Genomic DNA, 14,492 nt, shown 5'->3' with positions numbered 1-14,492 from the left:
CCCTCATCTCCCCGGGATTTGCGACAGTGAATGTGTGATCAGATTCCTCACTGTTTATTCCGTCTTTCCCCTCCTTCATAAAATATGAAATTGAGTGCAATTTAATCAGATAACTTAAAATGAAACGATTTTTAGTATGAAGGAGAAAAAGGACGGTTTGTGCGAGCGCAGCTTTATCCTTGAGCTGTTCCCTCCCCCATAGTTACGGAATCTCAGTTCTTTATCTCCGCCAGTAAGTCATTTTCACATGCAGTCTTGTATGAAATTAAAAAAAAGTTGCTTCAAAGTAAAAGAGTCGTTGAGAGAGATTACGTTTGAAGTTAAGATCAATAATTGTGGAGACGTCGACGTACACGATTGCGTCGTTGTGCAGAAGACCCTCATTGAAAAAAAAAGTGAAGTGAATTTTTGGGAAGGTGAAAGCTTCTTCTTTTGGTGTTGTCCACTTGTTGACACCTCAACGCCGTCGGAGCCAACTGGAGTGACGCCAAGAGTCCTGCCTTGTCTCTTGATAAGCGGACGCCTCCAAACACTTGTACCTCCATATACTTCCCTTGGACAATGTTTAACAGGCGACGATCCATTTTCACCTGAAATCAAGCCAACCCGTCCGCTTGTTTAATGTTAAATGATTCACACCCTTTTCTATAATATCTCGTGGGAAGAAATTGTCATCTGCTTGACTCTTCAACATATTCCACCTGACAAGAATATCAAGGAACATGAGAGAGATGTTAATGTTAACACGAGTATTCTTGTTAAGAAATCATTTCGTATATGATGTTAAAACTTAGCATTGGTCAGAGGTCAATATGATAAAGGACAAAAAAAAAAAAAAAAATCATAGGCGTGCACAGCGTGGGTGCCATGGGTGCCTTGGCACCCCCATTAGACAAACTTTTTTATGTAGAATTATTACAAACTGAGAAGAGATTACGTGTAAATTATTTCTCGTCTGCATGTGTGCCGTACGTCGCCAACGCAGTGTCGGGTGCAATGACGCTATCTTTTGTTAGGGGAAAGGGGGAAGAGGACGACATTCCATATGGTGGTACTTTAGATCTGGCACCCACAATCCCAATGTCCTGCGCACGCTAGTGAAAAAAATGAATGGTAACGCAATCAGATTTCTATAGCAAACTAAAATATTAGGCAACTTATTTCCGTTTATTCCATTCTCCAAGTAGACTCCAAGTATAATATTTTTGACTAATCATACCACTATTACCGATATACTAAACGGATTCTTTCAGTAAAGGCTAGCTATTTATATCAGTGTTTCTTTCAGAAAAAAATAATGTTCCGGGAGCCATACTTAGTATTTGGAGGGGCTCATATTATTTTCACCCTTTACTACTCTATTTATTGTTATATTATAGACGTATTAAGCCACATTGCCACGTTAGAAGAACTTGCAGCTGTCATATAAAAATCTTGCAACCCAATCTTTCTATTTACTGTGTACATATTACAACTTCTTGAAAGCAAGAAAGGTATCTCCACACATGCAGCACTGCACTCTAGTGGACAAACAGTGAACCTCCTCATTAAAAACGTATTTTGGCGCACTTCCCCTCCCTGTTCAAAAGAATCCGTTGTTTCGGAAGCGGCGAAACTGGTTTTTCCTTTAAGTCAGCGGGAGGGCGATAGCAGGTAGCAAGCAAGACGTCCCAGAAAGTTGCACATGGTTCAACTCCTTGCAAGATGGAAAAAATGTTTTATGACCCTTTCAAGACTATGTGTACATGGTGAAATATGGTAGGGTTTCAAGATTTTTTTTTATGACAGTTATAAGTTCTTCTAACGTGGCAACCCCCTTTAAAGAGTAAATAGAAAGATCGGGTTGCAAGTTTTTTTTTTTTTTTAATGACAACTACAAGATTCATTTAACGTGGCAATATGACCTTATGTTGATCTCCAGGGTACTCCCAGAGCTCCGGAAAGGGTTTGCGCAGTACCCCCCCCCCAAGAAAAAACATGTCTGCAGAAAACACTGACTTATATATTGGTTTGTTATATCTTTTTAGGACATCATATTTATGTATAGAAAATTTGAAAGAAATTAGGAATATCTAACACATTTTTCAAACACGAGAAAGTAACATTTCTTAATGTCATCTATTATTAAAAAACAAATAAGTAAATTGTGATACTGATCATGATCAGGCAATAAAACAGAACGTGGGACAAATACCTTTCGAGGAAACAGCGGAGCAGTTCGAGTAGCGTTGAAACCCACTCTTATTGTATGTGATGCGGACGATTGGGAACTTTATTTATTGAATGGTTTCACCCTCTGTTCGTCACTGTTAGAAATGAAATGAAACCTTTCAGTTTAATGTCCCACGATTTTCTCTTTAAGGCAAGGGAGACGACGATTAAAGCAAGTGAATGATGATGGAATAGTTGGTAGAATGAGAATCTGGAAGAAAACGGGAGTACCCCGAGAGAAACCACGAACACTCGCAGGGCCGTGCCGTGAAAGGGGGCGAGCGGGGCGACGGCACCGGGCGCCAAAGTAGGGGACGAAAAATCGGGATAGAAAAGGAAAAAGATATGAAAAATTACTTGGAATATACTATGGGGGCGTCGTCGTGTAGTCTCGCCCCGGGCGACGATTTTCCACGGCACGGCACTGGACACTCGTGACTGTTAGAGGGTACGTGTGTCGTTGGTAGCAGTCTATGAAGAGTATCCGTGCAACCAACCATAGATACGTTTGCTACTTCACTGTGGGCACAGTGCATGAAGAAATAAACGATCTGTTGCACCAGAAAAAATAAGTTATTAATGGCAACAAACGAAAGGTATTTTAGTGCCGTAAACACTCGTTTTTATAGATTTTTCTCGAAAACCACACCCGATAAGTCCCCTCAAGTAAATTATTTTATTCTGCTTGATCGATTGACAATATTATAACTAAAGAAAAAAATAAAGTTTAAGCCTTGGTACTAATGTCGAGCTCCCTCTTTTCACCATTATATAATGAAAATCTTGATAAGGAAATACAGTGTTGAAGTATCTATTTCATTTTTGTAGGTGGCATGACTACCGGCTATCATACAGCACCAAGTTTTCGGTTTTCAAAATCATTTGTTTTCCTCGAATTTCTCGTGCATTACTCACTCACCCGTATCATTTTGTATCATCTTTTCAGAGATGGAGCGGTTCAGTCAGTCGTGAGTCAACAGGATGTGATCCACTGCGACCCATCACCCACGGTGAGCCACTCTGACCCAGTGTTGAATCCATTGTCTTCGGATTCGTTGAGATGAATAGTAACAATCCCGAAATCGTTCAAGTGCAAGTTTATCCCCATCGGTATGAGGGCAAGGGAGGGGAAGAAAATTATAATAATTGCTGAAGCTTGTGTTTATTATGTGGAACACTCAGAGCGCAAGGCAATCAAGCCATAAAGTTGTGAGAAAAATAGACAAAATTTGTATTGTAAGCTTAATTATTTGGAAAATTTTAGTTTTTTTTTTCCCTTTACGTTGGCCTACACTACCTTGAACTGACACTTTCAAATGTCATCCTGTTTTTCACTAAAAAGTATCTGTAATTCAACAAGGAAATAATTATAACATTATATGATAATTAAATTGAAATTCGTCGCAATATGCCCCATGACAAACACTTAAAAAAAAAAAAAATATATATATATATATATCGTAAAGGTCAGATGCACCAGTATTGTAACAGAGCGGTGTTTGAGCAATTGACTGTAGAAACTCAAACTCCGATTACTGATAATTTCACAACCTTGTTTTATTATTGTTTAGTCAGTGGAGAAGAGGGCGTGGATTATGGATCAGAGTTAATGATGATAGATTTGGTGGGTGATGGGGCAGAGTAGGTCATGATAAGGGGTGGGTCATAGTAGGGCAGAGTGAATTATGGTGGGTCATGGTGGGTTGTGGGTTAGAGTGGGTCATGGTGGGTAGTGGGTCAGAGTGGTTCATGGTGGGTCGTGGGTTAGAGTGGGTCATGGGTCAAGGTTTCATTGACCCACACTATATCTGCATCTTTGGTCTCCTTCCCCCTTCCTAACATTATACGCTAATAATAATGTAACTGTAATTTTTCCCAAAGCGATGCCTTCATGTTCTGATCATCGCTTAAAACAGCCCAAATTCGATGAAAGTGAAGACTTATTCATTAGCTTAAGTTAACTAAATATACTGAGTTACTCTGTTTCTCAAGAAAGAAAGACCCTTAAGTTCATATAACACTCAATTTCTCATATTTATGTTTCCAACATAAGGAGTACTGTCCTCCTTAAAGTTTTCAAAGAGAATCAGACAATCTTCTTTCGCTCTTTTAGATTTTCACTGCGTGGACAGCAAATAGAATGCGTTCTTTTAAATCGCATATTCAACATGTCGCCTTCATAGTTTTGGAAAAATCACAGTCATCCACACATTTCCAAGAAAGACATTTATATAATAGTTCTCAGAATGAATCTGTGCCTTTCGAAGTCTTCGTTTGTCGAAGAATCAACAACGGGCAACCTTTTGCTTCTGCTGTGTTTCCATTCTAACAGTCATTTGTTCTCAACAGATTCGGAAATTCTTTCATCATTCTGTGAAATGAATTGGAAAAGTAAACATTTTGGAAATGGAGAAAGCTCAATTTTATTCCACATTTTGAGATAAACGAAAGCATATAATGCCTTGCTTCGATGACATCTCTTTTGTCAGCTTAATGTTTGACACTTTCGTTTCTTCTGAAGACAAACTGTACTCAATTTAAAGAAATGTTAGCAAAGATTCCATTTATTTAAATAAATCAACTATGCTTCTTATGTATTCTCGTTATTTCTTTCCTTTCTTTTTTTAAACACTGTTTCCACAGAATATGTAAAATAAAAAATAACTTTTCTCCAGACAATTTGATGATATCAAACACCCTCATTTATTTGGAGGATAAGAGATGGCGCTGTAAACACTAAGTATTGGGGAGCTTTGCTCTCATTTTATATTCAATTTTTACTATTTACAATTCATTACTTTGGACAATTTTATTATTTGTTACAATTTTCATATAATATTTTACATTTTCAATATGTTCATGCTCCGCTTATCCTTCAGTATTATTACATTAATAGTATGATAAACAATTTTATTTAAAACAGGCAAATTTGGCCATCTTGGCTCGTGCCATTTTAGTACAATTACTTATTTCAAACAATTTATAATCAAAACAAATATAGTGACGTAGTCCACAAGGCTCTAAGACTGGGATTTCCTTTATAAATCTCCCGTAAGGAGGTAGCTGAAAAGAAGAAGAAGAAGAAAAAAGATTTATTCGGAAAGGTGTTTCTTTTTGAACCATCTTTTCGAACTTTTCACTTCCAAACTAGGACTATTTTTTTCCTTTTAATGAGGATTTTAAAAAATAGTGACGCCGATTTGGAGTTAGAAATTGAAGATTGCTAAATAAGTGTATTATCAAGGATCATAAAATAGAGGATCTGCCCTTACAACAAAATCTTGAAGCCATACGTCACAGTTTCTCCACCCCTACTCTGCCCATTCCGCCCAATAGGATCGCAATGTTTTGAGCCAACAATCATGGCGGAAATGAAAGTAGCCAATCAGAAGATGGTGGAAACGAGAGTAGCCAATCAGACGTGCCTATGCTCGGTTGTTTTTTTGGCTTCATCGATTTAATAGGATTAAGATATATATGAGCAGATCCTCTATTTATAACATCCTTGTGTATTATACTGTATATTATTACTATTATTGGTAGTATTACAGCTGTTTTTACATTTTTTTTGTAATTTACGATAATGTTAAAGACGATAATCGATAACTTTGTTCTCAGAGGTTGGCAACTCTGCTTATTGTACACAATGAATTTTTTAGAACTTCAGTAGTTTGCAGAGCATAATATTTCACACGCTTATATAACAGATCAAGGTCTAACATGATGCCAAGTTTGATCTCGATTGGGTGAGTTCGCTTGAAATCGCACCACATGTATTGTTCTTGATTTTTCAAGGAAAAAAATGAAGGAGGAAAATGCGAGGCAAGATCCTCAAATACGTTAAAGGAACCAATAATTGCTTCCAGGATATTTCCTATAGGCTGCAAATGTGAATACGCACTTTAAACGTCATGATTATCAGCCAATCAAATTTATGCACAATTTCTATTCACGTTGGGGTGCTTGCAGCGGTGCACCCAAAGAAAGAGTGAAAAGGCTTAAGCCTCTCAAAGTAACTAAACATTTAGAAGATACATGGGATACAATCTAATAATCTGGTAACATTTCTAGAATAAAAATCAAAATACCATCATGAAATGGTTATATCGGGCCAGTCCGAGTCATGGATCTATCCGGGTCACTTAGGTCATGCGTCTTTCTGGGTGACCGGGCTGCTGGGTCATGCTGCTGATTGCCCATGGGTTTTCCGGTCGTGGATCAAGAATTTCGTGATCTGTTCCATCACTGACAGGAAGTGGGGAGAGAAAGTAAACAGTTGTTGATATTTGTGTATTATTAGTGACGATATAAAGTGCGAATATGAAATAAAAGCAAGGATAGGAATGGTAAATGAATCACTTAGGAAGGAAAGCATATTTTGTCAGGCTTTGAATATTCTGTAGACGAGGGTTTCTCAACGTGGGCGAACAGACGTGAAAAAAGTAAATGTAATTAGAATCCAAGAGTTGAAACAGATACTCTTAAAGAGATAATTTTAATTTCTTAGTTTGATACATGTATTTTTCTGTTCACGTTTATTGTCAATAAATCAGAGCATATTGAACAAAAATTTAAATTATTAATGAAGCAATTGGAATGCAAGAAGAATGAAAATTGTGGAAAACTGAAAATTGAAATACAAGAAAAATACAAATACAGCAACACTGCGTATTAATATAGTTCACAATTCAATATATATATATAAGGACAACTGTAAACGACAAATAGCAATACTGAAAAAACTTATTACAAACCCGAAATCACTAATGGGGTCACTGGCAACAGAATGTGATCAATGGGGTCGTGATACGAAATAGGGTAAAAAAAATCCCTTAAAATGTTTGATGTCTACTGAACTCAATGAAGGAGAAACATGAAGATTGCACAAAAGCGATGGAAAAATATTAGTCTTTGAAAATGTTGGTGTGAAGAAGAATAGAAAGAATTAGGAACGGAAAATGAATGAGAAGGTGTTAGAAATAGTAGGACAGAAAAGAACTATTTTAGATGTAATTAAAACGACCAAGAAAATTTGATTAGGATATTTTCTAAAAAAGGAAATTGTATCCTGAACGTTGTGGCGAAAGTTGTGGTAGAAGGGAAAATCATTTTAGTTTGCTTCAAGTGACCTGCCATTAATAGCAGAACACCTATGATGATGATTAATTATTAAATTTTCAACATTTTCTGTATAAGTCCAGTCCGTTAATTTGGATTGAGATGATCAGAATTGTCACACGCCCCCAATAGATGGCTCTGGTGAAACCATTGCACTTTCTGTGAAACATTTGGATGGGATAAAATAGGGAATCGTGTTTGTAGACTAAAAGAACGGCAGCTTAAAGGCAAAGGAGCGAGAGTAACATTTGAGGAAAAGGTCAGGACGCGGGGGCTTTGTTGAATGTGTCGTGTCTTTTGTCAAACGACAACTTACATTTAATGTTGTTTGGCATAAGAACAATAGACAGCGTTTCCCAATCTTTCTCAACTTGCGGCACACTATAGGTGTTACTTGAATTCTCGCGGCACACCCATATTTATATATATATATATATATATATATATATATATATATATATATATATATATATATATATATATATATATATATATATATATATATATATATATATATATTATACCGTGGTATTTTTATGTGATTACTGATCTCCTTACAGAGAACAAAGCTCGATCACTAATTTTCCCCCGTGGTAAATTATTATGCTTAGTTTTCATTCTAATTTTAAAATAGAAAACAATTGCAATGAAATATACACTCGGGTTTTTAAAAATGCACTTTCTCTTTCGAAAACTGTATCTAACCTTTAACTAAAAGGGAAGATCACTAAATAACGAATAAATAAAAAAATCTCCTATACTTTTAAAACACAAATGTAGGTAATTTGTATGCATATTTGCTTTGTTGAATTTATTGAATGATATGTTAAAATTTCAAGTTACGAAATAGTCTGCAACAATAAAGAAGCAATAATGATCATGACAATGATAAATACGTTTTCCAACATTAAAAATGTATAGAAAAGTAACACAGTATGAAACTTAAAACTGTAGATTTATAGTAGAGGTTCATAGTAATGTGAAATACAAATATACATTTTCCCCTATGTCTTGCAATTTGATTCCCATAGAATTAATAATTTCTTTCGATTTCCTCGCGGCACACCAGCGGCCCATTCGCGGCACACCAGTGTGCCGCGGCACACCGGTTGGGAAACGCTGACAATAGACTACGACAGCTTCTCTCGCATAGATGGTACACTACACTAGGCACTAAAGGTGTAGATATCTATACACAATGTCTCGTCTCAATATCATTGGAAAGGATGGGGACATTTAAGTATATAGTTTAATATACTTTAGTATATAGTTTGATATACTTTAATATACAGTATATAGTTTTATACATATAGTTTGATATAGTTTCATATATAGTTCGGTATACTTTAAGCTACCAAAACATCTACTCAAATTGTTTGACCCGTTTCGAATATTGTAATATTGTGAAGTTCTTATAAGATAATAATGTCATACTTTTCCCTGAAAATAAAGTCCGAAACTCTATTTGGTAGGACACGGTAGGGTCATCCATGAGATGAGACTAGACAAAGATCTTTAGCTAGAAAAAGTAAACTTTCCGAGACAGAACATCTTTCGTGACACATTTTTGAAACGAGAAAGCTTTGTAATGGTTCCACATTGATAACGCTACACTTGTAAATATAAAATACAGCTTTTTTTTACAATACCTATTATAGTCGTCTTACATATGCACTCAATAATTTTAACCGTGCTATAGCGCATGTCATGGCTTCAGACAAGTAACGTTACTCTTGTAAACATGAAATACAGCTCTATTACGATGTGCATAAATACTCCGCCGGTGGAAATTAATATCTAATACAGTCCTCTTTCATATGCAATTACTCATTTTAACCGTAAAGTTACTATTACTATGACGGTCTACTCTTAAATACTGAAAAAAAAAAACTACTGAAAAATATGAAAAAGTAAACTCAATATGCCGTCTTTGCTGTGTAAGTACTCTTGTTCATTTTTATTTATTTCAATATTTTTTAAAATATTTTTTAAAAAGAAAATTTGCAAGTAAGATAAAAACTATTCTAGTGTGATAGTTCTTCACACATCATTATCAGTGAAAGTGTAGATGCACCAGACATACAACGTTCTAGGTGCTACAAATGTGAAAATTTGTTTCATGCTTAAATGTCTTTATGCGTATGATTATTCTGAAATATCATAGTATGACGGCATGTCTAATCTAAATTGTGTTTAATCTAACTTTGTCTTAATCCAGAGTTGTATTATATTGCTTTATAGTTTAATCTCATAGTCTTTTAAGATGCAGAATATAGTCCATCCTCATTTGCATTATATATGCTGTGTTAAATTCGTAAAAAGTAACAGGTTATTTTTTATAAATTATATTGTATCTTATATCTTGAACAAATGTCGAAATGGGCTTGTAGTTATAACTGTATTTTTAATACACGTAATAATTGAAATAATAGTAAATCCATAGTTAGTTGTATTTAGTCATTAAGTTGATTGTCACTTAAGTCAATATTATTTATGATTATTTTTGCACTTTTGTCACAAATCATTGTTGCATTGATTGTTTTCTCACTAGTGATTAATTTGATACAATTATCAGTCCAAATAAAATAACTAAAGGGCCACACAGGGGCGTCATTTAGGGGGGCAGGGAGGGGCATTTGCCCCTCCCCCTGAGTTTGAGATTATATAGATTTTATCAATAGAATAGTAGTAAATCAGTGAAAAACGCGAAATTTTACTTATATCAAGAGGTCTTGCCCCCCCCCCTTCCAAGCAAAATCTGAAATGACGCTCCTGGAGCCACCAAGTACTAGTATACGATTCAAAAACAATCACACACTACAGACACTTCCGCTCACACAGTCGCCATCTTGCACTCAACCCAGTGTGAAAATTATAGTTTGTATAATGAATTAGCCAGATGAAAATGTGTTCGGATTTTGGCATGATAAATAATATATGTGCATTTGCATTGTGCAACACTTGGACTGAAAAAGGGAAAGTTTGATATTCTGAAGGGATTTTATGCTGCCTCAGGTTGGCAACACTGATCGGAGGTCAAAGATAAAGTTTTTTTCGGATCTCAAATCTGCTGATTGTTTATCGTTAAAACAAACACATGTGTGTCGTAATTAAATACTCCATTAGGCCTGCCATATACTGGCAGTAAGGTGCTGTCATCTAAGAACTAATTCTTGCCTTGCATCCACTAAAAAATTTCACCACTCTGTAACGGACCAAATTTTTGGTTTCTTCCATTACAGGAAAATAAACTCTGACATCTCTTTGAGTAGCTCTGTCCCGGAGAAATAAGAAAAATATTCAATTTAGCATCTTACGTCAGATATTATTTATGCTAAGAAATATCATAAGATGGCTTTCTGTTTTATGTAAAATTTTAAATATTTGTACCATCTATATATACTTGGTCTAGGAATTAATTCGTGCGGGTGGACAAGAGATGGCGCAACGAACGGAGCGTCCCACAGTTCCGTGTATCCACACATGTGTTGCAAACCCCTGTCATCGCGTATCGTTCGTAGTATAGGGCAGTGGATTAAAGCGTCAACAACACCAGTTTGTAGTTAAGTGAACATGGCGCAATTTGTGCCTAATAAAGTGTTTTTGCGGGGTGTCCTGCTGCATTACTTTAACATGCAGAAAAGTGCGACTGAAAGTCATCGTATTTTGGTGGAAGTGTATGGTGACCATGCTCTAGCTGAGCGAACGTGTCAGAAGTGGTTTGCACGGTTTAGAAGTGGTGATTTCGGCTTGGCAGACCAAAAGCGAGCTGGACAGCCAAAAAAATTTCAAGACGAAGAATTGACAGCATTACTCGAGGAGGATTCGTGTCAAACGCAGGAACAACTTGCAGCAGCATTAGGCGTTGATCAAACAACAGTCTCCAAACGCTTGAAAGCCATGGGAATGATTCAAAAGATGTCACATTGGGTTCCACATGAATTGAAAGACAGAGACGTTGAAAGACGAAAAACCATTTGCGAATTGCTGCTTCAACGACAGAGCAGAAAGGGGTTTCTGCATCGAATTATTACGGGTGATGAGAAGTGGATCCATTACGAGAACCCTAAATGAAAAAAGGCCTGGGTGAAACCAGGTGAACCAGGTCCATCACAACCAAAACGAGATATTCACTGTGCAAAGGTTATGCTGTGCATATGGTGGGATATGAAAGGTGTGGTGTACTATGAGCTGCTGCAACCGGGTGAAACTATGAATGGAGAACGTTATCGACGACAATTAATGCGTTTGAAGCAAGCTCTGGCCAGAACACGACCAGAATGGGAGAACAGACATGATAAACTTATTGTTCAACATGATAACGCTCGCCCACATGTCGCAAAACCGGTCAAAACCTATTTAGAAAATGTCGGATGGGAAGTTTTACCCCACCCGCCGTATTCACCAGACGTTGCTCCTTCGGACCACTACTTGTTCGATTGCATGAACAACGATTTGATTGGACAGCGGTTTACTTCTTCAGAAGATATCGAAACATGGGTCTCTGACTGGATCGCTTCCAAGGATGAGGACTTCTTTCGCCACGGAATCCGTACATTGCCTGACAGATGGGCGAAAGTGGTGGCTAGCGATGGACAATATTTTTCTTAAGGTATTTATGTATTTTGTGTTTGTACTACAGCTTCAATGTGTGCGTACCAACCGCACGAATTAATTCCTAGACCTATATATATATATATATATATATATATATATATATATATATATATATATATATATATATATATATATATATATATATATATATATATATATCAGCTATGGTGAAATTTAATTTATATGGTAATCTTATGGGAGATATATATAATGTTAAATGAAAATTACTTCATCATTATAAAAATTGCAACATAGGTTCCAAGAATACATTTTATATATTTTGTATAAATTACTACAAATTCATGTATTGGCGAACAAAACTTAATTCTGCGCCATAAAATTTTAACAAACAAAAACAAAGAAGAAAGTAAATAAAGCCTAAAAAATTAGATGTTATAAATTTGAATGAACATAAAATGGTAACATTAAATAAAAACCTAATGGAATAAATATATTCTTACAGTAGGAATACTTCTTGCAGTTCTCTGCCTTTGGGTATGGTACACTGTATTGAGGCGACATTGCCTCTTACAAAACTGCCATACTTATTCGTTGTATGAGGAAGGTGCTTGCTCTGACATCGCCAAACAACTGCGTGATCCGTCTGCCTATTTCTTTTATAAAGTTAATACCTTCTCTGCCCCGTGCACCACTGGATTAAATAGTGATAGTTACAAAATTATATTTCTCCGCAAGATTACTGTACTTTCTCCTTTTTTTCCGTTTCATTTCGGCTGGCTATATTTCCTGCCTGAATCGAAGAAAAGGGGAGATTGGAAGGAGCGAACGTATCTTAATATGTAAAGTCCCAAATTAGCGCTTTACCTCCCTTCCACGGTAACAGAGTCATTCTATCTGGTCTTTTTCTATCTGTTCTGCTACACCCAATGGGTTCTCTTATATTATTAATTTTATATATTATTAGTGAGCAGGAATTGCGTGAGTTTCTATATATTATATAATAAATAATATATAATTTATTAATTTTTATAATTGAACGTGTATAATAAACTGAATGTTCAATATTTCATAAAATTTATATCGTTAACTAAAGTGATCTCATATACACAATGTGTTAAATATGTGTTGATTCCTAAAGAATGTAAATCGAGGATCTAATTAACGTTAAGAAGAAGAAGAAAAAAGTATAGAGATTGTCTTGGAATATGTTATATGCGTAGTTACGAATTAAGTGATACTGTTTTCAATGAGTTGGTAATCTTATGGGAGATATAGATGTGTTGTAAGTTAATTAAAGATCATTAAAACTTTTCCTATAACAATTTTGAAGTTGTTGCGAAGAATTTAAAGTATAATTTTGCAATGTGTATGATAGAAAACAAGTTCAGGGTCCCCTCAAATGATTCGATCTCACCTTACAAGATGCTATAATCCTTTATCATTTTAATATTCGATACTTAGTAATTTATTGAGCCAATTATATTTAATCCGCCTGAAAATTACTGATGACGATATGCTTGTTAGTTATTCTATTATAATCTGTTTATTAACAAAGTATGAGTAAATGTGCCTGATAAATTCGCATCTGTACACAACCAGGTAAATGTATAGTTAATAAAATGAAATCTTTGAGTTTTACGTCCCACGGTTATGCCGGTTAGGCTAAAGGAGACGGTGATGATGAGTAATGAATGAAAGGGTGGAATGAAGAAAGTGGGAGGAAACGGGAGAACGCCGAGAAAACCCACGCACACGGTGTTTGTCCACCACAAAGTTCACTTGGCGAGGGCTGGGATCGAACCCGGGACCCCTAGCACCAGAGGTGAACGCTCTATCACTGAGCCATCGCGGCCCCCGTATAGTTAATATAGTCATGGTGATGCTGTGGAGGGAAACCGCCTTGTGAATGTGTAGTTCGAGCGAAGTAAATGCCGAATCCTCTTCTATGTAATTATAAGTGCGTTGAATCCTTCATGAGTAATCACACTTGTGGCGCCAGTGATAAATGTTACCTATGTTGCTAATGTTTAATCCTAGATGCTTTAATGATGTATGGTATTTCTCATACGCCCTAGTCTACATTGTCTGTATAGTTGCTGTCCTCAGTTTTAGGTGAGATTATTTGTTCCTTGAAGTTTGAAATTACGTCAGTCTAGAGACCTCCACGGGCCGGGCTTGGGCGGGCCGAATCTGTTATTTCTTTGGGCCGGGCCGGGCTTGGGCGGGCCGACACTGTTATTTCTTTGGGCCGGGCCGGACTTGGGCTGGCCGACACTGATTTCTCTTGAGGTCGGGACGGGCTGGGGCCGATCAATTGCAATTCTTTAATAATTATTGACTTTCGTTAAACGATAATTGGAATAAAGCAAACGTTGAAGAAGTGTGTCCGTGAAAAATGTTACAAAGAATGCAATAGCTATTTACAGTTTGTGTTGCTTAGCGGCTCCACTTTCACTATAGACGATTGCAGGCATTATGCGGTAAATTGAGCTCTGACCTTGACCTTCACTGCACAAAATATAAAAAAAAGGGGTGGGAATGTTTTCCCTGTCGCTAAACAATATTGCCATTTTCACTTTATGCTA

General features: G+C 36.3%; 1 protein-coding gene across 5 annotated transcripts in view; it reads left to right on the top strand.

The window, feature by feature from the left end:
* Positions 1–14,492, top strand: part of LOC145665386 (uncharacterized) — a 261,178-nt gene that overhangs the window by 148,924 nt on the left and 97,762 nt on the right. Inside the window, exon 1 of one of the 5 annotated variants that reach the window (XM_081732696.1) lies at positions 13,096–13,189. The exons of 3 other annotated variants lie outside the window; for them this stretch is intronic. In XM_081732696.1, the coding sequence (XP_081588822.1) occupies positions 13,183–13,189 (7 nt within the window). In that variant the 5' untranslated portion in view covers positions 13,096–13,182. Of the gene's footprint in view, positions 1–13,095; positions 13,190–14,492 lie in introns of those variants that run through there. One more of the 5 variants, XM_081732701.1, reaches the window with a different exon arrangement.

The sequence above is a fragment of the Thermobia domestica genome, chromosome 1 (genome assembly GCF_964235325.1).
Source record: "Thermobia domestica chromosome 1, izTheDome1.hap1.1, whole genome shotgun sequence".
Lineage (NCBI taxonomy): Eukaryota > Metazoa > Arthropoda > Insecta > Zygentoma > Lepismatidae > Thermobia > Thermobia domestica.
Note: the sequence above shows the minus strand (reverse complement) of the source record. Positions and strands in the feature narration are given on the sequence as shown.